The 27,085-nt window shown below is 42.5% G+C and overlaps 1 protein-coding gene across 2 annotated transcripts in view; it reads left to right on the forward strand.

The window, feature by feature from the left end:
• NDST4 (N-deacetylase and N-sulfotransferase 4) overlaps positions 1 to 27,085 on the forward strand; it is a 79,677-nt gene that overhangs the window by 11,467 nt on the left and 41,125 nt on the right. For both annotated transcript variants that reach the window (XM_021531490.3, XM_021531489.3), the window contains one exon: positions 13,690 to 14,927. In XM_021531490.3, coding sequence (XP_021387165.2) covers positions 13,947 to 14,927 — 981 coding nt within the window. In that variant the 5' untranslated portion in view covers positions 13,690 to 13,946. The remainder of the gene's footprint in view (positions 1 to 13,689; positions 14,928 to 27,085) is intronic.

Genomic DNA, 27,085 nt, shown 5'->3' on the forward strand with positions numbered 1-27,085 from the left:
AGATGCTCCAGAGCCCAGACCAGCAGCAGTCCAGGGTTTTATCCCACAGCTGGCACAGGGGCTCCAAGTCACTGATGCTGGGAATGAGCACCCACAGGAAAATGCTTAGAGGCGAACAAATCTCTTCCCACAAGCACTGCACTGTTGTAATCACACATAGCTACAAAACCCCACACTCATGGAGCTCTCTTTTCCCCAGAGAATTTACCAGGTCGTTTTTAACTAACTCCTGCCACTCTCATTCACATGGCTTGAAGCCTCCCTCCTTCCCTCCATGTAATAAATGCTGCAGAACCTGGCCCACCCCCTGTAGCAGGTTACTCCACCTCTCCCAGCTTTGAATGCTCTCAGAGAACAAGATAAAAAGAGAAGTAACTCATTTTCACCCCATTTCTTCAGCACTTTGAATCATGGTCCTCCTGCCATGAATGTTCAGCCTGTGGAAGGATAGCAGGATCTCCTTGTTCATAAAGTTTCCATAGCTGGCAACGTTTCCAGGTGCTCCCTGTCCTGCCCCATCCTGTCTGTGCACTTTCCCCATGCGCCTTTTCCCCTCCACCACGCTGCACTGCCTGCCTTGCTTTTGGAAATGCTGCTCTAAAGGAGGGGCTGGGGGTGGGCTGTGAACTGCTAAGTCTCATTTAACTAAGAAAATTCTTGGCTTTGAGTTCTCTCCTGAATCTTATCAATCAGATCCAGTGATCTGCTCATTTGGGTTAGATGTTCCTCATGCCACTGCTCTGTGCACAAGTTCATGTCTGTCTGTTAGGTTTTGTGCCATTTCCTCAGAACATGCCCATTGTTTTTGATTCATAATAGATGCCTAATGTCTGAAAGCCTCAGAATTGAAAGCAGGGGTATCTTGATGTCTTGTTGACACCATTCTCTTCTGCAAGTCTGGGGAAATGCTCCTCAATCTTGCCTTTTATCACAGTAAATCAAATTCAAAGGGTTACATTTCAGCAGAGAGCAGGATGCTTCAGTGACTGACCACTTGTGCACACACACACCCCTACATATAAATCCTGTTCAGCCTGAATCCTGTTCAGCCTGAACACCCTATTAACTCACACTATCAAGTGCTGGAAGTCCTATTAAAACTTTATGGCTGTTTTGGAGGCTGTGATATCTGCTGCATCACTCTCTGTAATGGCCATGATCAGACTTAGCACCGTGCAGGAATCATGAGCTGCTCTATAGTTCAACTACCTTATTCACTATGAGCAGGATCAAAATATGCTAACAGTAAAGATGGGATTTTTAGGGTTGCAGTACAGGAATTATCCCAGCAGTATCATGAGATACTTTAAGGAAAATGTGGCTATATATCGCAAACGCCCAGCAATACAGAGCATAGAAAATGCTGATGAGTTACTATTAGTTCTGACTATGAGTTTTCAGTTAGATGAACAAAAATTGCATTTAACTCTATGTCCCCAGAAAAAGATTCATCATTTCTCTACAAGCAGTAAAGGAACGCATATAATGAACTTCTAAAAAAAAAAAAAAGTATCATTTCTGTTCCAAATGTTTACTTTGATTACCTCTATGACCATAGGGCTGGCTGAGCTTCAGCTGCATGAACACTCTGCTGTTTGTTTCCATCAAGTGTTTGCCTTGCAAAGATTTCATCACCACAGAATCTAAGAATGGGTTGGGTTGGGAGGGACTTGAAAGAATATCTAATCCCAACCCTATTTCTGCAGCTCCATAGGTGCAGAAGAAACTGTTTTCCATACCCACAAAATTGGCTTTTCTGAACGAGGCAACCCCTGGGCTGAGAGCAGCAAGGCACTGCAAGCTGGGGCCTGGGTGGCTGAAGGAAAGGTTACCTTGGAATTGTGCAGAAAGCTGCACTTGGCCCAGCCTGGGGAGTCATTTCAGGAGCAGGGCATTGAGCTTGGGTGAACCAAGGGCTCTCCACACTTTCCAAGGGGAGGGAAGCCTGGCTTGAAGCCATTTGCAAGTGTTAAGGAGTGCAGTGGCAGGTAGCAGTTTATCAGCTCCCTTGTCCTCAGGCCTGGGATGCAGCTGAGGACCATTAGAGCAGGTGGAAGGGCTGGACTCCTAGGGAGAAGGAGGATCTCTGCTGGAAATTGGGTGTGATGTCAAAGAGTCCTGTCTCCCATTTTGAGGCTGAAGAAGGCACAGCTCCCAGCAACAAGTCTCTCTCTCCTATTGAGATGTTAAAGCAATGCCCCTCACCAAGGTAAGCCACCCAGAAGAGTGCCAGATGGAAATCCAGAATCAATTCTCCACCTGTGTCAACATTCAAATTAGAAAAATTGAGCCATTAAAAGCTCAGGTGCTGGAAGAAAATGAAAATCATGCATGTCAACCCCAAACATTTATTAAAACTACTTCAGGAATAATTACAATGGAATAGGGAATTCCTACTGAAACTAGCCATAGAAAAATAATAATATTTTATCTAAACAGCAATGCCACCAGAATTACATGGCAACAGCACACCAGTGTAGAAGCCATGTCAGTATTTGATAAGGAGAACACACTGGCACCAGAAGTGCCATCATGGATGGCCATTTGACCTCAATTCTGAAAAGAACAGAGACACATTTAAACCCATTTCCTTCCCTCTGGCTACAGAAGGGGTCACAACTGCTCTCCCTAAGTGGAGGAAAAGGGAGCAAATTCATCCTCCCTCCTCTGCTGCAGGGATGGGTTTTACAGAGCCAGAGCAAGCACAGAAGGAGAAGCCTGGACAGGAAGGTATTCCCTCTTCTGCCTTGGATGCTGGTGGCATAAGAACTGTCCTTGGCTTACTAAACGTGGCCAAGGGAGATCAGGCTGATGCCCCCACAGCTACAGACTCTTGCTAATGGCTGGGTTTCCATCTTCCACATGTAAATATCAGCACCGGGCACAAACAGCAGAGAGAATCTTGTGGACAGGCTCTCCACTGAGCAGAGCTCTGCACGAAACCTCCCCTCCTGAAGGACTATCCACAGCTACTTATTCCAGCCTACATTCTGCCAGGCTCCACTGAAAGGATTGCATTTAGCTTTTAGTGTATAAATAAGTGTTCTGATAAATAATTAATAGTAGCTTCTGGCCATAAAAGAGGTGGCTGTTTGGAAAGTTAAAGCAGTCTGTCATGAAATATGCACCCACCTCCTCTGTGTTCTACTTCCAGGGGCTGTTTTAGCCAACATCTTGTCCCTTTCCCTGGGACCATATTGTGCAAGGAGGAGGAGGCCAGTGCTCAAGTTCTAGACCCTCAGGGTATTCTTGAATTTAATCTCTCTCACTGGGGTATAGATCACCTCCTAAACCACCAGAAGGGAGGGCAGGTGGTCAGTGATTCACAGAGAAATGTTTGGAAATGAGAGGAAAGTGCACTCTTCTAGGCTTCTAGGTAAGATGCAGAAATTAGACTTATTGATCACATTTGATTTTAAAGCCCTCATGGCATCTCAGGGTTTTTTAATTTAAACCAAAAAAAGCAGGGGCCTCTGCCTTGATAATTTTTCCAGACTGCCTGCACTCTACCCCCCTAAATAGCTGGTATAACTATAGGACATTTTATTCATTACTACTCTGTAAACCATATTTGGGGTGCAATTTTAAATGGCTTCACCACTCCACCCCCATAGAGTCCTGCTCTTTAGAGTGGAACTGTGCATCAGAATCCTGGTGAATTCATCACCTGCAGAAGGGCATGGTACCATTATTCGTACCTCAAAAATCACAGTTCAAGATAAAGAGAATTCTGCAGTGTCCACACAGCAAGCAAAGTGAGCCATGCATGCCTCGAAACACCAGACAGGCTCCCATCAGACTAACTCTCCATCAGCCTTGGTGCAAACTCCACATAGCCTGCATCAGCCACAGGCAATCACTCTGCACACTCAGAGTTTTAACTGCAGGACCTCCTAAAAGGGCTTTGTGTTTAGGCACAAAATAAAGTCTTTATGTATATGTTACCTAAAACTGAGCTTTGTGGATCACAAGATATTATGGCAAATGATGAGACATAATTTTGTCAGTCCCTTCCAGAACCCAGAAAGCCAAGCTGGATTTCCTTATCCATGATACATCCTGGAGATTGTTATTGAAAACAAAGTGGAGTTATGCACTCAGCCCCCAGGAGAGGACAGGAACATAAAGACAATCCCAGCCTCATTCAGGGGCAGTATGGCCAGAAAGACTGACAACCATTTGGATTTTTTTTCATTATTCCACACTCTCCCCCTTCAACAAGCAGTTCATGCCTCAGTAGTTCAATAAACAGAGATTTTTCACGAAAGCAAGAGGTTAATCAAAACCTCTCTACTCCATCACAGAGCTCTAATGGTATTAGTTCTAGTTCCAGTCTCTGAGCTCAGCGTGACTCAACAAAAAAATCCCTTGAATTCCCAAGCAGGACCCCTATCCTACTAGTGGCATTTCCAAATTAAACTTTACCTAGAGAGAACAAAGACTGGATCTTTCAAAAATAAACATTTGTTTATATTTTGAATCAAGAGCAAAACAGTATCTATAGGTCACAGATGACACACCAGAAATCTCTGAAGAGATCTTTCATTTGGCTGACAAAGTGGCTTCTCTCAGAGAAACCCCATAAAGCAGTGGCAGGAATAAACACAAAGGAATTTAACCAGGGTACAACAAAAAAGAAATAGGAAGCAAGCACAGGAAACACATTTGCCTGCACATGAAAGTATTAATTTTGCACTGGCTTTCCCAAAAGCACACTTTGCGATATGCATGCAATAAACATCTGAACCAAACCTGAATTATCTTAGAGCATTTTTCAGCTAATGCCCATGTAAAGGTAGAAAAGACTCCTTCAACAAAGACAGGGAAAATGAAATACTGAAAAAAAATCAGTGGCCTCTAGAGGGCAAAACACAATAGTGGCAGAGACAGAAATCAAAGGTTCTACTCCCTACCTTATCTTTTCACCACAAAGCACTTTTCCTCTTGATAGGCAAACAGTACCCCTCCAGTCATTTCAAGGTAAGACTTGAATTTGTGCTAATCATCTTGCATCAAACTTCCTCTGTCTTGTCTGCAACACTTAAGTACATTAAAAGCAAAGTCTCTTGAATATTGTAGTATTTTTGTTACACGACCAAATTTCTCTGTCTAGATGAGTTTTACTGACAACAGTCATATGTGCAGCCTTAAGTGGTCCCTACAAAAAACTCATCTTGCCTGTAAAAAACTGATACTAAGACTCAAAATTTTCTTGGAGGACTGCCTAGAAGCAAGACTAGGAAGAGACAAGAGAGATATTATAAACTTCACTTGCTGCTTCCCAACTGCCATGCAATAAAAGCAGTGATAAATGCAAGTATTTATGAGCAAGGTGGAAAGGACTGAATTTTCCCTTTTAGAAGCTGTTTGGAAGTCCAAGAAGCACACACACAAAAGAGGAGGCACACGTGGAGGGTCATTCTGGCTTCATTTCCTCCCTGTGCTTCATTTTGCTTGAAAGCCACTGTTTGCCAAGCCCTGCCAGGTTGTCACCAGGACTGGTGGCTTGGATGATGCTCCAGTCCTTGCACCAGCTCTGATCAGAGACTGCTGGGACCAAACTCTGTGGCTTGTCCCTCTTTTTCTACCAAATCCTCTCAGCAACAACAACACCCTTCAGCCAGAGAGCACAAAGATAGGGATAGGGGATTCCAGCAGAAATTACTCAAAGAATAAATAAAGGGAAGCTGTTATAATAAGAATTAATGTATACAGAGGTTGGAAACTGTGTCTGGCTGGCTGGAGCCAGGCTTGAGCAAACTCAGAATAAAGCTCTGTTTAAATTTCGTGTGGCAAACGTGCTGCATGAAAGATTTAAGTACAAAGTCTTTGTTATCTGGGTTTAAATATACTTCCTCTGCAGTAGCAATAGATCACTACTATGTGACAGCAGTAGTCCCTCTGAAATAAGTTAGTGGCCTCCTTTTAATTCCTAGCACAGATGTGACCACATCTGACTTGCTCACAAATAGTCCCTGTGACAGGATACAGACACCACAAAACATGTTATTCAGTGAAATACATTGGCATTGGTATAAGAGTGGACACGTTTTAATTATCTCACATGGTGGCAAACATTTTTAGATCCCAGAAAAGCAATAGGACAACAGAAAGTGTGGGAAACAATTAACCACTAAAATCATAAAGACCAAATATTTTAGCTTCTAAGAGGCTGTTCCAGAGCCTGGGATTTATTATCTTTTTTTTTTTTTTTTTTTTTTTTTATTATTTTATTTTATTTTTAGTTTTGTTTTTTGGGTTTTTTTGTGCAAGAAACCTCCAAAAAGTAAAGTTTTAGTAGTCACCCACAGATCTGAAATCCTTGGTAAATTTTCAAAATCAATACAGATGATCTGCAGTTACTTGGTTTGTAATAGAACTATAAAAAAGGATTTTGGCAATTTTTTTTAAAATGGCTTAGCTTGTCTAACCAATCAAACAACACGCACAGAGTTTGGCTACTGCATTGATTGACTTTTAGGAGTCCTAGTTAGGCAGCCTTTCTACTGCACAAATGCTGTGTCTCAGCTGAGTTCACAGCACAAATCATTCTGTTGGAACTGGATCACTAATTGACAGCCTTATGAAAGTGGAAAACAGTACCAGAATAGATGGACCGTAATAAAACATCTGATACAGCATCTCACAGAAGTTTTATTTGAAGACTTAAATGAATTCAAATTGGCTTCCATTGGAGCATTAAACTATGAATTGAAAAGTGATGAAGAGCCATTAACCAAGCGAGAGCAGGAGATTTGTTGCATCAAGTCAGGGGATGTTTTGTGGGCTGCCTCAGAACACCGTGCAAAGCCTGCATTTATTCCCACCTCCATTCCCCTGGGCTGGGGCACTGACAGCATGGTGATTCCACCTGCACTTTCCATTAATCCCACCAGGAAAGCAAAGCAAGGACCCAGTCCTGCAGGGCACACCCATCTCTGTGTGCCATCACAAGCCCAGCTCCCTGCCCTGACATTTTGGCTCTGTCATCGTGCCTTTGGCAGTAAGCTGCTGACCTTCAGATCATCTCTCAACACCACCTTCTCAGCCTTTTGCTTTCCTACATGTTGAAACTCAAAATATCTCTCAGACATTTTTAGAAGTTCTAGGCCTTAGTTAGAAGCATTTTAGACTCTAGCAAGCAACTAAAAAACAGCTGTAATTTTGAGTTTGAGCCATAGAATGAGTTACTAACTTTAAAGGTAGAATAAACAGTCACAAAAAGTTAGAAAATATAGTAGAAGTAGTTACAAAGTAGAGGGGAAAGTTTTTTAGTATTATACAGGGAGGTTTTAGCACCTGTACAGAGGGGTTTTTACTTTGTACATGGGGGTCAGAAGTTGTAAGATGGAGGAAAGTGGGCTGATCCTGTTCTTCCTCCTTCTTCTTCCTTGCCTCCATGTTCTTGGTGATGTTGGCACTTATAGATTGGTTTAGAGTAGAAAAGCACCTTATAACATAGGTAGTAAGTATTAGGAGAAAACTATAAGCACGTAATACGTAATATATCATATAAAAGATAGCAACAGCCCTGAGCAGGGAAAAAGAAGAAGAAGACAGCAGACAGAGAGGATGTCAGGGTGTGTGTGTGTCTCTGCTTAGGCTGCTGATCAAACAGCTGCAGCCCGAGAATACAATCTTTTAGATAACTAACAATGAACTGCCTTAAGACCAAACAACAAGAAGCTGCAGAGTTTTTCTTTAGAAGCACAAGTTAAAAGAGAGTCTTTACCACCACATGAGACCCCAAACCAAGCCCAGAGTTCTCACACCTACACACATCATGAGGGTTGGAAACAGCTGCTGAAGGGCCTTATGCAAGGGCAAGGGGCTGCTGCTTCCAGCTCAGTCACAGCTGTCTGAGGGACCTTGGGAAAGCCAGGCTTGTACCCTTTAATGCTGTTTAGCTTTTTGAATTTTTGGTGAGTTACTGGTGAGAAGTAGTAGATCTTGATACCATCATTCATGCTAGGGAGACACATTTATTAGAAACTGCATTGAGAAGGCACATTTAAAGTCATCATTAAATTGTTTTAAGTCTGGCCTCAGAGTTAAGATATTTTTCCTGTGACATCAAAATACTATGTGTATTGTGATCATTTCGGTACCACCACACAACATCTGGAGCTTCTCAGAGGGTGAGCGTGGTCACTAACACTTATCTGTTGTTATGATCACTAGAGCCACTCTGTCAAGAAACAAGAAATACATAGATAGGTTCTCTCCATGGCTCTCCTCAGACTACACCTAAATTACTGATTTCTAGGAGCTTCCACTCCTGACGTTCCAGAGAAAGCACAAGTCAGAAATTTCTGAGGAAATATTGCAACTATTCTTTAAGTTCAGAAGTACCAACGCGTTAGAGACCCATAAATTGTGCCATTTGGAGGAAGCCTCACTGAAACATCCCAGATGGGATATTTATGGGGTTTTCTGGGTGGTCCAAATGACTGTGGGACTGTTGGAAGTTAATGGGTCAGAAGAAGGAAGCAGTGAGGTCGAGCATCAGGCAACACTCACGAGAAGGGTGGTCTGGCTAAGTCTTAAAACACATTTCTGCAAGGAGCTAAGCCACATGAAATGTCACATTTGGGCTGGGGAACCAAAGGATGTGCATGTGCATAGGTGTGCACACGTGCGAGAAGATCCCTATGGGCAAAACTCATCTCCAAGTCACCCTCCAGCCACTGCTCCACCAGAGAGCCTTTTCACCACTCTCTGAAATCATCTGGAAAAGTTTAAAGCCAAAGAGAAATAGAAGTCAGAAGGTTCAAATAAGCTCCCTTCCAATTGTTTCACACTGAAATCACACCAGCTTTCATCAAGTGCACAAGTTGATGTCAAACACTTTGCTTTATATAAATTGATTATTGACTTCACCCTCTGGCATCATTTAGCTTTCTGAAATCACAGACAATTACATGTGCAATACAGACTTGATCAAATGGCTGAAAATACTGAAAAATTGGGGGTTTAACGTACACATGATTATGCATTGAAAAGAAATAAAAGAGGTAAAAGTACTGAGCAGCCTCTCCACTCAGAAATGATAAAATACAAGTCAGGAGGTCTGTAACAGCCCTTATCAGCTGAGAGGCTGGTCTTATCCTAGGTAAAAAGAGCTTTCTAATACCTTGTGATGAGCTATGAGAAGCTGATACCAACACCCCTCTCAAGCAAAGCCACATTTACAAACACAAAACACCTTGCAGCTTCATTACATTAAAAAAAAAAGAAAAGTTACTTTCAAGGAGGATTTAAGTTTTGTGAGCTCAGCCAAAAAATCTCCTGGAAACTTTTCTGAGAGAAAGAAAAGAAAAATGCTCTTTTTTCCTTCTGCAGTGAACAGAAGCCCTGAATATTTTGCAAATGGTCACCAGGAGTCATTTATCACTCAAATCAGGTTGCTTGTTTCTGTAATGAATGAGGAGTCCCATGCAAGGAGCAGCAAGGCAGCAATCATGATTCATTGGGCTGCTAGTAAATGACAGGAGTCATACAAGCTTAGAAAGGAAAGAAAAGAGGAAAGGCTTTACATTCGTTTTTTAGCCTAAAGGGAAGTTTTATATATAGACAATAAAGACATTCTGACTTCTGATTTATACTGGAATAAGGAAGGGAAAGTTCTGGCCTGCCTCCAGGTGAATTGCTCCCTGCAGTGCACTCTGGTGCAGACAGGAGGTTGGGAATGGCCACGCTGCCGTGGAACAACGAGGGTCCTGCTCCTCTGCTGGGCACTGTCAGCACTGACACGCTCTGAACCTGCTGCAGATATCCAGTCCCTTAGCTCCATCCTCAGGGTGAGCCAACACAGCTGATGGCTTAATATCAATATTTCTACTTCCCACAAGCTCAAGTGGCTCAGAGATTCTCTGCCTCCCCATGATCAGAGGTAAGAGGAGCTCCCCCAGCCCACACACCAAGGCTGCTGGCTCAGGCACCAAGCCCTGGGGAAAGCTGTTCCCGTGGGAGCTGGCCCAGGAGGAGTCAGCTTTAATTCCTGCTGCTCAGTTAACACATGGCATTAACAAGGGGCTGTTTCTCTTCGCTGTCGTGCTATCAGTTTTAAATAGTCAAGTCCTAATCTCCCAATCAATCATCTTCAAAATCAGCAAGCTTTAGTCATCCATCAAACGCATTTTCGCGGGCAAGCAGGAAGTGTTATTTAGCAAAGAGGCAGCAATTTTTAAACCTCCATTTTTCTTCAGCTGCCTGAATTAAAGAAAAATTAGACTCCCCGCAGATGTCTGTGGTATCACAGCAGAGTTGTACTGCAGCGTTCTGCTCTTGCTGGGCAAAGGCCCCACATTGAGGAAATCAACTGAATGGACAAGATCCACTGAAGGACCAACTCTGCATCAACGCAGCCTTGGTTCCTCGACCTGAAGAGGAGGTATGAGGAATGCTCATCGGTGACCACAGGACCTCAAACACCAGTTACCAAAATGAAACTCCATTAGTAACACTAATTATGAAATATGGCCCATTTTCATGTTTTTCAAATTAATCTAGCACAGGAACTCTCCAAAGATAGTTGAATTCTGGAGTGAAGGTAAAGCTGTTGAACTTTAAGGGAGAGAATTTCAAAGGGTGCAAATGGCACTTAACTTCCAATTATGCCTTGGAGAAAGTTCCACTAATGGCTAATTTAGCTGATTTATTTTCATAACCTTTAATTACTTCACACCATTCTTTTTTTTTACTAAACAGTATAATCGGTTCAACAGAGCCGTTCAAAAACAAAGTGCAGACTAAAAAAGGTGTGCTCCAATGCCAGGTTTCCTTATGCAAGTTTAAACTCTTTATCAATTTTATGTAATGATACATCTCAATAAGTGGGAATACTTGCACTTAATTATAACATCTACATACAACACATAGTAGCTAACATGTAATCTGATTATTAGTATTTTATCTCAATGAGATTTTACCGGTGTCATTGGAAGGAAATAGGGATGAAGACCATAGTTTTGTTTCAATTAGTATGAAGTCAGGGGCTTCTCCAGGTTTAGCAACACAAGCTGCAAAATTCGTGAAGTTTATTGTTTAGACAGCTTCCAGCAGAGAGCCAAGCACTGCAGGAAACCCGTGCCAGTTTAGCTCACCTCACAAGCCATTCCCTCGTGCCGCAGGCGGAGGCTGAAACATCGGCGCGGCATCCAGGGGGATCCGGCGGCGCATTTCTTAGAGCAGAACTCCCGGCTTTTATTTCGTTTTAAACGCCGGAGTTTTAACGGAGGTGCTCGGGGCGCCCTGGGGATTTCCGAAGCCTCCTCGGGAGCACAAGCGAGAAGCGATTGCCCTCTAAAGCCCGGAGCAAGCCGAGGGGACGCGGCCCGAGCGACCCGCCTGCTGCCCGGACAGGCTTTGGTGGCTTTTTGGGGGGACATCACCCAGACCCGGAGGCTGCCCCTCCCACGGACAGCAAGAGGTCTGAGCTGATAAACCCTCCGAGTCGGGCTGTCCTAGTTTAGGGCAAATTTGGGGAAAACCCTCTGGGAGGAGCCCCCCCAGAAAACAAACCCCCCACGGCCCCTCCCCACCCACCTGGTTCGGGAAAAAAAAGTTTCTCTGAGAGAAGTGGAAAAGAACGTGTTTAGTTAACAAACAAAGCACTCCCCAGCACCAAAATAAATTAACACCACCAGATGACAACAAAACTCTTTCACCACTCTGAAGAGATGAACAAATCCAGAAAGTCTTTCCTGGGAGTGGTCGCCCGGGTCTGGGCGCTGGGGATTGCTCTGGGCACTGGGGATGGCTGCTGCAGATCACAGACAACAGGCTCTGGGTGTTCCTCGGTGTTTCCCAGTCCCAGTCCAGAGCAGGCTGGATGGTATTCAGGAAGAGGAAAGGAAAAGAAACAGTCCAGGGAAAGAGTTGGACTGCTTGGCTAAACTAACTAGGAAGCAAAGGCAAAAGCAAAGCAAGCCAGACAGCACCAGCCTCTTCTAGACAGCAGATCATGGGGGAGGTGAACCGACTGATAACAAGACAAAACAAACCTTCACTTTCAGAGTCAGTTCTGAAAGCACAGAACATAATATCAAACATGCACAGAACACACGATTGGAGATACAAACCCCATAACGTCACCCTCGGACACCAGCTGAGTCCCCAATGTCACCCAAACTCCAACACCGTCTTGCAGAGGATGCTTTGCTTGATCCAGTGTTATCTTTTGAAGAAATCTTAATTGTAGGTTTAATAAGAAGTGAAATCCCAGCAAGCAGACAATTGTAAAACAAGGGAAGCACCAAAGCAGGGCAAATACTCTTAAGATTATCAGGATTATTTCAATTTCCTAAAGGTAGCTGTGATTTCTCTTACATTTGTTCTCTCACACAAAAGAAAGGAATAAATGCAGAAGAGGTTTCTTATTTCTGTCCCTGCCTCACTCCCCTCTTGGCCAGTTGTGTGACACAGTAGGGTCACTGCTGGAATAGCCCACAATCCAGGGGTACCAATATCTCCTTGCAAGATTCCAACTGAGGAAGGTAAATCAGATAAGAGCTTGAACCTGCCAAAGTCACAAATGGTCTCAGAAAACAACTCCTCCTTTCTAAACGCTTCTCACAAGCATTTTCCACTTTTAGGTGCAAACCTTAAGATGAATGAAGAGTTTTCAGAACACAAGTCGAAAGTGTAATCTGAGTTAATGGAGGAGAACTTGTCAACTGGGAAGTATCTGCATGGAAAAAGCATTTCTCCCCTGCAGTTCCAAAATAATTCATTGTTTTTTGTCTCACATTGTTCCACTAGACAAACAATATAAATAATTCACAAGGATGTTAATTCCTACTTAAATCCATAGAGCAGCACGGGCTATTTATTTAGCTAGCTTTAACTGCCTCTGAATCATAGGGTTTACTGTTACAAATGGTAATTTCTCATGAATTTAGGCAGAACTGCCAGGAATTGCACAAGGGCTTCAGAGCAATGAGGTTTAAGCACCTTGTACTTCATCCGTACAGGGGCAGCCCAGAGGCCGAGGGCTTCAGCCAGAGTTGTCATGGACCAGCACACACACCACCTATTTGCCCACCTAGAACTACAATAGCCCCTTTGAGGTACTTCTGCTACACAGCACCTCCCACTGATCCCTGGTGGAGGCAGAGCCATGCACAGCTGCACCCTGCAGTAGTAGCAGCCTGCCCATTCACTTGGAAAATCCCCACAGAATCTTGAACTTGCTCCAAGTGCAGAACAGAAACTGGAAAGAAAGCCCTACAAATCTCTCCTCAAACTCCTGTCATGTCTTTCACTTGGGTCATATTAGTTGTCCAATCCAACACAGAATTTATCCCTTATGAAATTTGAATTTGACATAGAACATGGTCCCAGATTTAGCAAAGATTCACTTTGTCCTAATTTTGCGCCTATAATCTTTCATTGTTTCCATCTGCAATAGCAACAATGCATTTTAGATAAGAAAAGCGGATAAGCAGATGCACATCCTCAACAAGTTATGTCCAGAGTTCATTTCTGTATCCTAAGAACACAAGGGGAGCTGTTTAATGCAGCTTATCTTAATGCACCAAGAAAGCAAGTGACACTGAGTGCTCCTTGAACTACTCAGAAACTTCCCTCTCTACTCACATTACCACTATCAATCAGCCTTATTAATGTGTGTTTTTAATTGCTTTATGGATTTTGTTTTACTTACTCTTCTTTTACTTCTTGTTGCAGATAATGTTAAGAGCCCTCTTCATTGATTATTGGCAGCTGCTGCTTTCTGAGAAAACCTCTTTCAGTTTGTCTTTGCGGATCCTTTGACTTCCCTCTCCGACAGCCTTACAGCCTCCCCGAACGCTTCATAAATGCACTGCAATGGTCACATGAACATCTTGGAAGGGGAACCTTCACAACTCCTCGTTCCCATGGCACTTTAGGAAGAGCACCCGGCAAAGCGGCAAGTCCAGCAGGAGCTGGAAGCCCCGTGAAAGATGAATCTCGTCGGGAAGCTCCGCAGAAGCTTCCGAACGCTGATCGTTCTCCTGGCCACCTTCTGCTTGGCCAGTATTGTCATCTCTGCCTATTTCCTCTACACTGGCTACAAGCAGGAAATGGCCCTCGTGGAAACGACTGGGCGAGCGGAGTGCGAGGACCTCAAACTTCTGCCCTACAGGTCCGTGGAGCTGAGGACACCTAAGCCAATTGATCCCTCCAGGACCGACCCCACCGTGCTCCTGTTCGTGGAAAGCCAGTACTCCCAGCTGGGGCAAGACATCATAGCCATCCTCGAGTCCAGCAAGTTTCAGTACCACATGGTCATCGCACCAGCCAAGGGGGACATTCCCCCTCTCACAGACAACGGGAGAGGGAAGTACACGATTGTTATATACGAGAATATTTTAAAGTACGTGTCCATGGACTCGTGGAATAGAGAGCTTCTGGAAAAATACTGTGTGGAATACAGTGTTAGCATAATTGGTTTTCATAAAGCCAACGAGAACAGCTCCCCGAGCACCAGACTGAAAGGGCTGCCTCTGCAGCTCTACAACAACGTGGCCCTCAGAGACTGCGTGGTGAACCCTCGGTCGCCCCTGCTGCGCATCACCAAAGCGCCCAGGGTGGAGCAGGGCCCCCTGCCCGGCGAGGACTGGACGGTGTTCCAGTTCAACCATTCCACCTACCAGCCCGTGCTCCTGAGCCAGCTGCAGCCCGCCAGGCCCACCCCGGCCACGCTGCCCAGGGCTGCGCTCCACGCGACCGTCATCCAGGACCTGGGCCTGCACGACGGCATCCAGAGAGTCCTCTTTGGGAACAACCTGACCTTCTGGCTCCACAAGCTCATCTTCCTCGACGCCATCTCCTTCCTGTCGGGAAAGAAGCTCACACTCTCCTTGGAGAGGTACATTCTGGTTGACATCGACGACATCTTTGTCGGGAAGGAGGGGACGAGGATGAACATCAACGACGTGAAGGTAAGGCCAGGAACTGGGGGATGCCATCCCAGGCACATGTGTGCTAGTGGGTGTTTAAATGGAGAAGCTCTTTTTCCTGCTAAGGATTCAAAGTGCGCAGGTGCAGCCAGCAGATACATAAACCACAACCTGAGATTAAAAGCGATTTTTCCCACATACATACAGAGATGCACTTCTGGTTGTGCATATGTAGGGGCATACACATGTATGTTGCAAATACAGAATATCTTCTAGAGCCCTCTTCGTATTATTTCTCTCACTATTGCTGTAAAGTAGCCAGAACAATACAAGATGCTTGCCTTTTTGAACCTCACCATCACTGAATTTAAAAAGAACAAAAAGAGCAAAAGGGGGAAAAAAAGACCCTCATGGTGTTACAGCCCCAGCATGACTTCTAAGAGTTAGCAGGATAATTTTCATTACCAGACTAGCAGGTAAGCATTTAAAGTTACCAGTTTCAGGGTGGAAGCACAGCATGCACTTGAGCAAGTGACATAAGCATCTGATAGAGTGAAAGGCCCAGACTACTCGCCGGGGTCTCTTCTACTCTTATTTTCCTGATCTGTTCTATCCAGAGACACCATTAAATTTATTCAGAGCAGTTTTCAAAGATGTGTGCAACTTGGAAAGAATAGATGGAGCTCAACAGCATGACAGTTATTTCTTGTCATTTTCCACATGTGGGAATCATAGTCAGAGACTAATTGAATCCCTAAGCATGCAATATCACATTCTCCAGACTTTATTCTCGAGGGTTTTTCCTGTAAATACCCAATGCTTTCAGGAACAATAAGCAAGCCTTTTGTTTTTAAAAGCAGATTTCTATTTCATTTCTAAGTCCTTATTTCTGTTTCTACAACTCCTATATTCCTCTGCCTCCTCCCCAGACCATTGGGGTATCCAAATACCCAGCAAGAGCAGTAGTTCTCGCATACAGTTAAACAATTTTGCACATCAGAACACTTGGGGTGATGCTATTAGCCAAACCAGGCGTATAAATGCTCATCAGGGCTGATTCTGAGCACCAAGCACTTGGAGTGCTGGTGCCTTTGAGATGTGAGCACTGCACACAAGCCCAGCCATCAAGTGCTCTCTCTCTGGAAACACGTGGGGAAATGCTCTGAGCAAGGGCTCCTACACAACAGGAAATTCACTCTAAAGGCAATTGTGAAACAAGTTTTTCAGCAATAGCTTCCCGCCTGTGCCTTTTTGAGAGCGTCTTTCTGCCATGGTTTGCTGCACTAAGGAAATCTGTTACTGTTCCACAGAGGTTCAAGAGCCCCCACTGCCAGCAGAGCAGTGTCCACACAGAGACACTCAGGGATTCAGAGCTGAGTTCTCACTGGAATCATCTCCTTATGCAGGAAAAAACCCATTACTATCCAGCAGTCAACACCATTGCTAGGCAAACCTCTCCAGTTGTGCTTGGCACAGCAGCCATGCTTTTGTGCTCATTATAGGAGACACAGCAGAAAAGTCCACATCCAGGGGCTGCAGTAAGAGCTGGATGCTGTTAGAGGCACCTTTGTCCATCTGAAAACCAACCAGTCCACACTGCTGAATATCTAGAGAATAAGAAGGAAAACGAATGCTAGGATTCAGACCTTTTTATATTTTTTTTTTTCAAGCAATGCATGGGGAGCCTTCTTTCATTCATTTTGTTCGAGTCAGGGTACAAAGGGAAGCTTTCATTCTTCCCACATTTCTCCAGCGCCAAATTAGCAGCCCACTTTCCTCACAAAAACACCAAAAGTGCTACTCACAGAATAAATCCCCTCCTCACCTCACACAAGTAATCATGCCACAATCACAAACCACAGGGAGAAATCTTCTGCAGACAGAGGCTCAGAACCAGCCTTCCCCCCAAACTCTTTCAGGGACAATAAAAAGTTTATCTCCCCTCTTTAGGTGAATGTTTCACACATAAATCCACCCTGCAACTTGAGCACCCATGGATACTCTGTCCTCAACAGTAGGGATTTCATTTTGAATCAGTTACCTGGCAGAGATTTGTTCCTCAGGGCATTTCACAAACACTTGCTACACGAATCAGTCTGTTCCTACAGCCTGGACATTCCCAGCATACATTAACCCACAGAACAGAATCCTGTTAATGAACATAACACGGAAAGCAGAGTGCACTTTGGTTAGTTTACAGAAAAGGGCAATTACAGCCAGTTAGAGAACAATCTCCCAAGTCACTGGGGAAGGAGGCAATTAAGAACCAGCAGACCTGCCTTCAGCCCATCCAGCACAGCAGCTTTTCTTGAGAGGCAGAAATAACCACTCCTTCGGAGGCTGATGTTTGATGGCAAAGCCTTGCCCTGCCTTTGGGAGGAGTGGCTGTGGCTGCTCACAGACAGCAGAGATTTGGGGACTCTCTGCTAGGCTCTCCAAAGGTGCCATGCCCACCCAAGTCCCTCGGGAATGCTTTAATACACAGTCAGTCTCCCGATAACAATATTGGCATGTAAGAGTAATCAAACAAGTCAACCTGTGCCTGTGTAATCACTTCCTCCCATCCAAATGTTCTCATTCCCTCACAAAGTCATTTCTCAATTAGGTGCCTCAGGGAGATATGTATATAAACACACAACACTTTTCTAAAGGGTGGCATCAGCTACAGAAAAAGAGATTAGAGAACAGGGTTATTATGGGCTCTCTTTACCACAGAAAATCTCCTAGTCCCTGGTATTGAACAAGTTGTGCAAGATCATGTCTGGCTAAGTAATTAACAGGAACTCAGCAGAGCCACAGAAAGCTGTTTTTCCAAGCTTTGTGGAGTTCTATCTTGAGCCTAGTGAGCCTCTGCAAATGAATTTCTCCCTTTCCTGCCTGCCAACGTATTATCTCAGTGCTTGATTTTCAAAGGCAAAAGAATTCTTCAGTTAATTTGCAGAAAACACTGAATTTGTGTACTTGTAAATGATACCGGTTCCCAGCCACACGAGTCCAGGATCACTGGCATCAGTGATTTGGCAAAAGACTCCTGGGAATGTCTTGTTATGCTGTCTCTGGGAGAGCCACACAGAATAAATGCAAAGCTTTCACTTTTGAAGTTTCCTTTTAACTGAGCACAAAGATGGCTGCATTGCCCAAACAAGGAGTAAGAACTTGCTGAAATATTTCTATGTTTTTTGTTCACATAGTGTGAGCTAGTACAGCATTTACTCACCCAGGAAGAGCTCAATGCAGCCACCAGGGCTTTTCCAACACCTTTCACAAATACACATCCCATTGTTAACTCCATTCCCTGCAAGAGCACAGTGCTAGCTAAGGCATTTACCCTGTAATAAATTAAACAAATTAAAAACCACTTCAAATGAAGCAAAAGGCTTGTCACTTTGTACCCTCCTCTCAGCTATAGAATTTAGACTGCAATGCACCTTCTTCTGGGTGAATTCAGGAACCACCTGTTCCCCTTCTCTTCTCCCACTCTCCCAGCTGGAGCTGATAAGATTTTCAAGGAGAAATTGCCTTTCCCAGCACCACCATACACCACAGCCCCCTTCTCTAAAACCTCTATTGCCCCTTTCTGAAATCCCTCTCATTGTCCCTATAGGGATGGGAGGATCCTTGGACTTTCTGACCTACAATAAAATGCTGGAGCCATGCCTGGGAATGTCCTTTGTGCTAGTGCTGACTGCAGCCTCCCTTCTCCTTGCAGCCTTGTCTGCCTCCCCCTCTGAGCTCCAGTCCACTTCCTTCAGTGGAAATCCGAATTTGTCTCTGACACGCCCTCACTGCCACAGTCTGCACTTTGTCTTTGACCTTCATCATCATTTAAACATTTAAAGCCTCTGATTTCTGGCTCATTTTAGTGTTTTAAAGACAAGGATTCACTTTGGACTTGCATCTTTCCTGGCAATTCCAAATTGAAAAATACCAGCACAGCAGGGAGCTGAGCCCAACCACTCAATCCCTCCAGCATATGATTATCCCTGATTTTTGTGCAAGGACAGCTGCTTTCAGGTGGAACTACTGGATATGTCTGGGCCACATCACCAGGCATGGCAGAATGCTCAGTCCTGAGATAAAACAATCACCTTGATACCCTTTTAATCATAATTAGCCCCTTCCAGTAAAGTACCCATAGCCATGGCCAGCCCAGGAGATGTGTGAGCTGGGTGGCACTTCTGCCACCTTTTGAAGCACTTGAGAGTGACAGTGAAGAACACAGTGGAGTTCTGCAGCTCCCACTTTTGGATGGGCTTAAAGTCTTTAAAAATGAATTTAAAAAGCAGCTGCGAGTCATTACATAAAAACTTTAATAGTCTTTTTTGAAAATGGGAGTGCCTGCTCCATCAGAGATGACAGTTAATTCAATATTTTCCTTGTTCAGGTCTCTTGAATCACCCAATTCTTTCTGTAATAATTTGAGTGTTGAATACTGCTCAAGTGCCTTGTCAAGACACATCAGACAGAATGTCTCATACTTCTTTTATTTCAATAGGGCCTGTTCTTTCATTCAGAACTTCAGTAGCAATGTAGTTAAAAACCACAATTCCCTTGCCACCAGCAGAACCTGTATTCTCCTCCTTGGCAGCCTGATGGATTGACTGTCCCTCCAAGCACCCTCCCTGAATTCTAATAATTTGGGGTTCTCTCATTTGCCAGGCTCTCACTCCAGATTAGGTGCTCTTGACAGTGTTCTGTAGAATCTTGCCAGAATTCTCGTGGCTCAAATTTTCTACCTCTTGAATTTATTGAAAAATTATCTCCTAGCAAGTTTTTTTTGTTTGAAAACAATGTTTGAATGTTTGAAACTTCTCTCGGTATTCTTCTGTCCCAGTGAATACACTGGTTTTTGGTCTGTATGGTTACAATGACTCCAAGGAGTTCAATTTGGTATTGTTTGTACAAGCAATTAATCTCAGAATAATCTCTGTTCATCACAGAATTAATCTCAGATGTTTGAAGTTTTTTTTTTCCCCAAGGAAAAAAGTATAATATGCCACAAAACAACAAATTAATTATTTTTAAAAATCATCCTTCATTCTGGCTATAAGAACTGAAGAGAACATAATTTTGAAAAATATTTCAAAATCTGATGTTTTAAAAAAATGTCACAATACATTTTGTAATATAGAAATGGCAGTTTTTCCAGATCAAATTCAGAGATTTCTAGTGCTCATGTCCTGTGACTTGTGGAACATTCCTCTTCTACACCTGCACTGATTTCCTGGATTTGTACAGATTTCTTGAATCCTTTCTCCAAAATAATTCTGAAGTCATAGGTTATATCAAACTGGATATATTTCCAGGATTCATGTGGTACTCTATTTAATTTAGCCTCACTTAGGGAATCCATAGGAGCCAAAAACCACATCTGTTTAATATCAACCCCTCAAGAGACCTGCATTAACCTGAGCTTTAAAACAACACATATTAGTTAAAAAGGAGCCCTTAACAGTTGCTTCCTGCACAGAAAATAGCACTCTGAAGTGATGGAATAGCCTTGTAGAAGGGCCAGGCAGTGCAGACTGCAAGAGCAGTCATAATTATTTCCTTAAAAGCACTTGAAGCAGCAATAAACACATTACCAGGAGCCCATCTATAACACAGCTCCTCCAGGAGCAGCATTACTTAAGTGACTTTAAATATGCTTTTGTCATCCAAATGGGAGCAGGAGGAAGGCTTAGGGCAAAAGCTCCATTTAGCACTCTTGGTATTATTCAAATGATGTGCAAGTGGCAGTGCCCAGGAAAAGGGTGGGTACAGGGAGGGATGGACAAACAGGTGAGGAACTAAGAAAATCTCCAAGAGAAGAGGAGAAATGTGAGACTTCAATTATTTAGCAATAATTAACCAGGCATTTTCTGTCAACCTCTGCGTCACAATGAAGTATAAAGCCAAATATTTGACTAAGTCTGGCTTCAAATTCTTAGACATAGCCATCTATCCATCCACCCCTCTAGCTGTACATACATATCACAGAAATTACATCTTATGGTCTTTGTGTTTTCTATGAATGTGGCCAAAAATACCTTCAATTACTGCTTTTACTTCCAATGCTCTACACCTTCACCTGTCTTCTTTCCATCCAGGCAGAAAAAAAAAAAGAGCAAAGTACTAAAGAGTTTTTCATCTCATGGGAAATTCTAACATAAGACTATTAAGCAATTTAATTTTGTCATTTTGTGTCAACAAAATTTCTAATGTTAAATATGGTAACTTACAAAATAGTCACACCCATTTCATAGATAATAACTTAAGATATTAAATTAAGTTAGTGAAGAATTTCTCTCCAGGAATTTCAGGGAGAAAACAAAACTATTTTTATTTATTTCCACTAAGAATTGAATTTTCAAAATTTACCAGAATATTAAAGGATAAGCTAATAAGAATATCCTGCAAACCAGTGTATCAGTTAAAACACTTCACAGCCTTCTTTAGGAAATAAAGTATTTTTTTGCCATTCAGAAGTACCAATTATCAATGTTTTTTACCAAGCCATGGAAATGTCTCTGTTTGTAAGCCTTACTCTTTTCTGTGTTTCTATTCTTTCTGTTAATTATCAGCACTCTCATCGTCTACTGTCCACATTTTTCATCCAGGCAGCACCTGAACACAAGTGGCACCTCTGCTGTGGTACAACTCAGCTCCTCTAGCACATCACATCCCTGCTATTTTTAACACTTCTGATTGGAAAAGGCTGAATCCCTTACCTCAGAGCTTCATTTTTTTAATTGATGTCATCGTTTAAATGACATTTTAGCATTCAGTTTAAAAAAACCCACTAACTAAATCTATTAATACTAATACCACCTTCCCAATACTTTATGACCAAGGCATGGAAAAATTCCAAGAGCTAGAGGTTAGGATTTTAATTTTCCTTTCAGCCTACTCGTTCAGTCATTTATCCTTATACTAAATGGGTGGAAAATCCTTCCAAAATGGCAAAGTGACAAGGCAGAGGAAAATTAAGTTTATATTCCTGTTACTTGATCAACCTGATTGCTCCAGTGAAACAGCTTCCTGTGGCAAAAGGTTGATTTATGAAAGGCAGAATGTTTCACTGGAATATGATTCAAACAAAATTGTGTTCTGCCAGCTCATCTGCTCTGGCAGACTAAAGGAAAAGGGGGCAGTTCATAGAATATTAAAAAAAAAAAAAAATTCCAAAGATCATAATTAAATGTACCTTTGGAATTGCTGATCTTCCAGAAATTAAAAAATGTAAGTAATTCACACTTTGCTGAGACATTTCTTTAATACAAGAAATGGATATTTCAGGTTTTTGCTGCCTCTTCATTTCATGTAAAAGCCAGAATTATTAATGTAGCTTTTACATTACATATTAAATCTAAAATACCAACACTGAAGCAATTCCTAAAAGTTGTCTCAATATTCCACTTGAAATGCCTGGATTGAATCAGACTCAATTAAAGCCACGGGCTTCAGGACCTGTGTGTTTTTCACCCCAAAACATCAGCCCTTCAAGTAAAAAAATGTCATAAAAAATGATGGAATTCACATTTTTGACAGGAGACTGTATTTGCCTGCCTGGTCCAAACCTCATGAAATACTGGCTCTTAAAGCTGTCAGGGATTGTTGATAGCACAAGTGCTTTTTTGGTGGAGACCCAATGGTTTTAAGAGGGCAAATCACATGGGCAGCAAGGTTGTACCTGGAGAAAAGCAGCCTGCTGAAGAGCTGGGTAAGGGAGAGAGGCTCAGGGGATGAGGATCAAAGTGCTTGGTCCATTTTCCAGCAATATTTAATCCCTCAGGGCTACAAGACTGAAGACCTCCTTTGTAATAATATTTACTGTAGGTTTTTGAACAAATTAGCACCAATTTTGGGGAATTAGTTTAATATACATGTATAAATAAGCATTAATCTATATGAATCTGTAATTAATAGAGATTAAATACTCTATAATTGTATTAATTTAGGAGTTCCAGGGACAATGGGAACTGCTGAGGCTATGCTCTGCATGGTCAATAGTAACAATAATAATAATAACAATAATGCGTTACATTTAGAAAATAGGTTCAGCCGCAGCATGTGAATTCTTTAATAAAAAAGCTCTGCATGTCTCTTCCTAGTAATATATCCCAAGATTTATGTGCATCATAAACAAATACGTCTGTGGTACTATAAAATGTAGTTCCACTGTATTTGTTATTAGGAAAGGGAATACAGTTTCCCATATGCTTTCCCTCTTATTTCTGCTGTAACTGGGCACAGGCTGCCAGTACATTATCAGGAAACTAAACCCACCCATCCCTGCTGTAAATATTCCAAGGTGAGTGTTAAATAGAGGGAATTTTGGGCAGGAAACCTGTGCCTGGAAAGAGCCCGCTGTAGGATGGTTAAAACCACCCTTCTGCTCTTCAAATGCACCAAACCAGCTGAGGTTCCACCTACAGAAATATTCTGGATTATTCATTTCACTGGTGACCTAACCCGTGGGGTGTGCTGAACCCCAGCAGAGGAGAGAGGGGGCAAACAAAGGGGAATGCACAGCTCAAAGGAGAGCTGGAGGAATAAAGAACAGTTTTCCACAATGGAAAATAGCACCCATCTTTTAGCTCTTTATCATCTTACAGCTGCAAATTATTTCCAGGATTTGGATATACACCTTTTCAAACAGTCCTGTTTGGCTAGCAGAGATTACCCAAGCAAAGCCTGTCACAGCAATTCAGTATTTGTGATTTTCAACCAGCTATTCCCATATAAAATAAAATTATGGCGTTACCCTTCAGCTGTGAGAGTAATAGAATCTCTCACTTCAGAAATGAGTAGAAATTTAGTGTAACAACTATAATTAAAAGCTTGATAGTTTGCTGAACATATTTTTCCCAGTTTAATGATCCTGTGTTACATGAATTCATACTTTACACTGCAAGTAGCTACAGTTTTCAATGGGAATATTTAGAGGGAAAAGTGCTGCCTTTAATGATTAAGATCAAAAGCAACTAGATTTAAAAGTTAACTGCCTCAGTAATGCCACTTTCTGGCTGCCACCAAAATGCATATGAATGGCTCTTAAATAGGAATCTGTTTTAAGCAAAAACCAACTCTTTCCCCCCGAAATTTTCTGCGCTGCTTCTGGTTTTTAAGACAATGCCATGCAAGCATCCAATGTGCTGGTGAGATCAGCTCTCTTCCCTAGCCCCAAGGGCTGGAGACCTATTCACCACAAGGGCTTGATTTATTAAAAAAATATGGATATTGATCTAGTAGCGATATCCAACTGTGAGGGACAAAAACTCTCTAACAGTTTAAAGTTAGAAAGTGTGTGTTTATTGTGTGTGGGATCGCTCCCAAATCCACACCACACCTTCCAGGTTATTACAGAGTCTTTTTATCCATACAAGTATTGAATACCCAAAATACAAATCCATATTCATCATTTTGGTACATCCCATTCCCCGCTTCCTATGCTAATCACTCCAAAATCTATTCAGCATGTGTGGTTTGTCCCTTTAAATGGGTCGGTGTCCCTTTCATGGGGAGGGGTCCCAAATGAAGAAGTAAATGAAGTCTTCCTCCTTCTGACCTTTCTACCTTTTCAATGCCAATATGACAAATGAACTCTTGGTAGAACTCCCATTCCTTGTCTTCAATTGGTTCCAGAACAGAGGAGGCCGAAATTGTCTTATGTTCCTAAAAGCTATTTGTCAGTTTGTGTATTCTTCATTATAAACCCAGCTAACTCAACATTGTGCTGACAAGCAATCAATTATTAGTTAACTACTAACTCCTAACTTCATCAAGGCCTACTCATTTATTATTATTTTAATTAACTCTAGTAAGGCTTATTTCTAACTAAAATCATAGCTCCTGTCAAATCTCTAAATTCCTTGAAGTTTATGCTTCAGGCTCACAACCAGAGTGCTCCTGCATGTGAGAACAGAGAAAAGCCAAGAGTTGCAACTGTTATGAGACTTAGGAAAGGATCACAAACACTGATTTTTCACTGGATTATTATTGCTACCAGCCATTATTACTCTTGGAAGACATCCTGCTCCTCTAGGGTCTGCTCAGAGATCAGCTGGCTGCTGTGGGCACTGCCACAAGGCTAAGCTGGAAAAGCCAATGTAGAAGGGCTTCCTGTTAGCAGAAGTTTCCTTCCTAGGAAGTTACTGGAAGGACTGAAATATTTCATCACTTTTCCTCAATTGCATTGGACCACTTGAATTTCTCAAGGGTGCAGGTTTGAGTTTTTTTGCCAGTCTTTATTCCAGAGTGATCTGAGGAAGAGCAGTAATTCAGTTTTACTCTGAGTGTAATATTTCCACTTATAGGAAAGGTGTGGTGCTACTTTTGAACCCGAAACATTTCCTTTGACTGTTAAAGAGATTTGTTCTCAACTTTACCTGAAATTACCTACTTTTATGAAAAAATAACCTACTGGAACTTCTGAAATCGGTGATTTCAAATGTGCCAGCCTCAGTTGCTAGCCTGGATTCATTTTGTTGGACAACACACTGGCCTTTCATGCTTCTATTGAAGAGAACTGTGTAGAAATCTAAGATGGGCATTGCCATTTTAATTTGGATCTTCCAGCCTCCTCCTCCTCTGGACAGCTCACTATGCTGTCTTCATGCTGGGAAGGATAATAAAGCAGTGGCAAACAAGGAGGATTTTCCAGGATGGAGGGATTTTAAACCTGTCCTGGAGGACAATAAAGGTTTTAGCTGCCTCTGCTCTGAACCTGAAAGAGCAGGGGGTGGCAGAAGCACTCTGATCTCTGGTGAAAGAGATGCAGTGTAAGGCAAGAACATTTGCCTTGAAATTCCCTTTTCATTCCACAGAAACATCCAATTCTAGTTATCAAAACACTGAAGCCAGCTCCCTGGATAATGGAAGACAGCATCACAAAGAAGGAAGATAGATCAGAGAAGTTAAGCTCTGCCAGACAAGTATCAAACATTTCAAAAATATTAAAAAGCAACACTCAATCCTAGTGGTTTTTAAAGCACACCCTTACTCATCAAAATTCTGCAAACTGAAAGTTTCACAATAACCAAAGAAAACATTTCTCCAGACTTCCCTGGTTTCTGAATTTTATGGAGAGGCTGGGCAAAGGGCAGAGGGAAAAAACCCCAAAGATATGGAGGCACATAGGGAAAAAAACCCAAAGATATGGAGGAGCTCTTTTAAAGCCACAAAACAGATCCATCATTGTGCCAACACACCCACTCTGAGCCCTGAAGGACACACCTGAGTTCGGGGCATATCACCTGCTCCAATCTCTCCTTTATGATTGAATGTGCAGTGGAAAAAAAAACCAAACTTAATTCCCCACCACAAAGCATATACAGCAGTTAGCTTTTAAGCAGTAAATTTAAGGCAGGAATTTGACATTGCTGGTAGGTGCTCAGAATTTTGAGATAAATGTACATGATGAGAACTTGAAGGAAGTTTTATTTTTGTGACAAGTTATCTGAGTGAATGATTTCCAAGGGCAGTGAAGGAACAGAAAATCACTCTGATTAAACCTTAGTAGATTCAAGTCCATAAATTAAAGAAGATAAATAAGGTAGCCTCCATTAGTCTAGCCTTTAAATAATTTATAGCAACTGCATACCCACCTGTAACATGCTGTAGAGTTTTTTTAATTTCTTTTTCTTTTTTTGCTAAAGAAAGCAAGTCTGAAGCAAGAAGACACAAGAAAAAATATACAACTCAACCAAAATGCAGTTGTTGGCATTATCTGTCTCTTACCTATATTTGTATTGTGCCAAAGAGAAAGAGACACTTTAATCCTTATTTTTGGCATGGCCTAAACATGACCTGAGCTAACTAATGTCCAGTCTGGGTTTTATATTGGTGACACACAGCACAGTGACTGACACCTGCAACAGCACCACTATGGCTCAACATACATTTTTTTATTAACATACTACTTTAGACCTCAATATTGTCACCGTAAAGCCTTGAGGTGGTTTTGCTGTTCAATACTTATTTTAGGGTATCATTTTGTGATTGCTTCTGGCTGACATGAGGGTTCTGTCCCTGCCTTTTGGGCCTCTTCCTTGGTAGCTCTACAGTGGAATTAGAGGGAGACAAACCCCACCTGCCTCGTGCAGATGAGGAGCTGGGGAAATAGAACATCTCTTCTTGATTTCATGGGGCTGTTGTGCTGACCAGGCTGAACTGCAGCCATAGGGAGCAGAGCCACTGAAATTAAAACAAGCACTCGT

Source organism: Lonchura striata, chromosome 4 (assembly GCF_046129695.1).
Source record: "Lonchura striata isolate bLonStr1 chromosome 4, bLonStr1.mat, whole genome shotgun sequence".
Lineage (NCBI taxonomy): Eukaryota > Metazoa > Chordata > Aves > Passeriformes > Estrildidae > Lonchura > Lonchura striata.